Source organism: Myotis brandtii, unplaced genomic scaffold, assembly GCF_000412655.1.
Source record: "Myotis brandtii unplaced genomic scaffold, ASM41265v1 scaffold317, whole genome shotgun sequence".
Lineage (NCBI taxonomy): Eukaryota > Metazoa > Chordata > Mammalia > Chiroptera > Vespertilionidae > Myotis > Myotis brandtii.
The window spans coordinates 1699495-1699992 of NW_005362155.1; the positions used below are offsets into that span (position 1 = coordinate 1699495).

The 498-nt window shown below is 65.5% G+C and overlaps 1 protein-coding gene across 1 annotated transcript in view; it reads left to right on the forward strand.

Moving 5' to 3' along the window:
• The first annotated feature begins 22 nt into the window (after positions 1-22).
• RAB11FIP3 (RAB11 family interacting protein 3 (class II)) overlaps positions 23-498 on the forward strand; it is a 99348-nt gene continuing 98872 nt past the window's right edge. The window contains exons 1-2 of the mRNA XM_005870416.1: positions 23-45; positions 176-304. Of these exons, the coding sequence (XP_005870478.1) occupies positions 23-45; positions 176-304 (152 nt within the window). The remainder of the gene's footprint in view (positions 46-175; positions 305-498) is intronic.

Genomic DNA, 498 nt, shown 5'->3' on the forward strand with positions numbered 1-498 from the left:
AGGTGCGCCGGTAGGCGGTACCATGCGGGGGCTGCGCTCAGTGCCGCGCGCATTACCCCTCCCATTAGGATCATGTTCTTTGCTTATCCATGTGTGAGAGCGCTTTACGCTCCGGGAGGACTCAGGCCCTGTGCGACAGGTGCACTTTCGGTTTTCCGCTCTCTTCTCGGCGCAGTTTATTCATCCGCACCGTGCGTGGGTCGGCCGTCCCCGCACCCCCAGGCGGTGACATCAAGTACGCGTTTGCAGCCTCCGAAGACAGCCTCTTCCTGAGTCCGAGGGCCGGGATTCAGGCTGGGGCCCGGCAAAGAACAGGAGCATAAGCGCCCACCCACCGGGTGCTGACTATCGCACACACACCGCTCCGCTATCCTGCTGCCCACCGCTCGCCTTTTATAGCCAGTCGGTGGGGGGCGGGGCCGGACCGCGCCGGGGCGTGCTTACGTAAGGCCGGCAGAGGGCGGGGCAAGGGCGGCGGCGTTCGCTTGGGTACCTCGG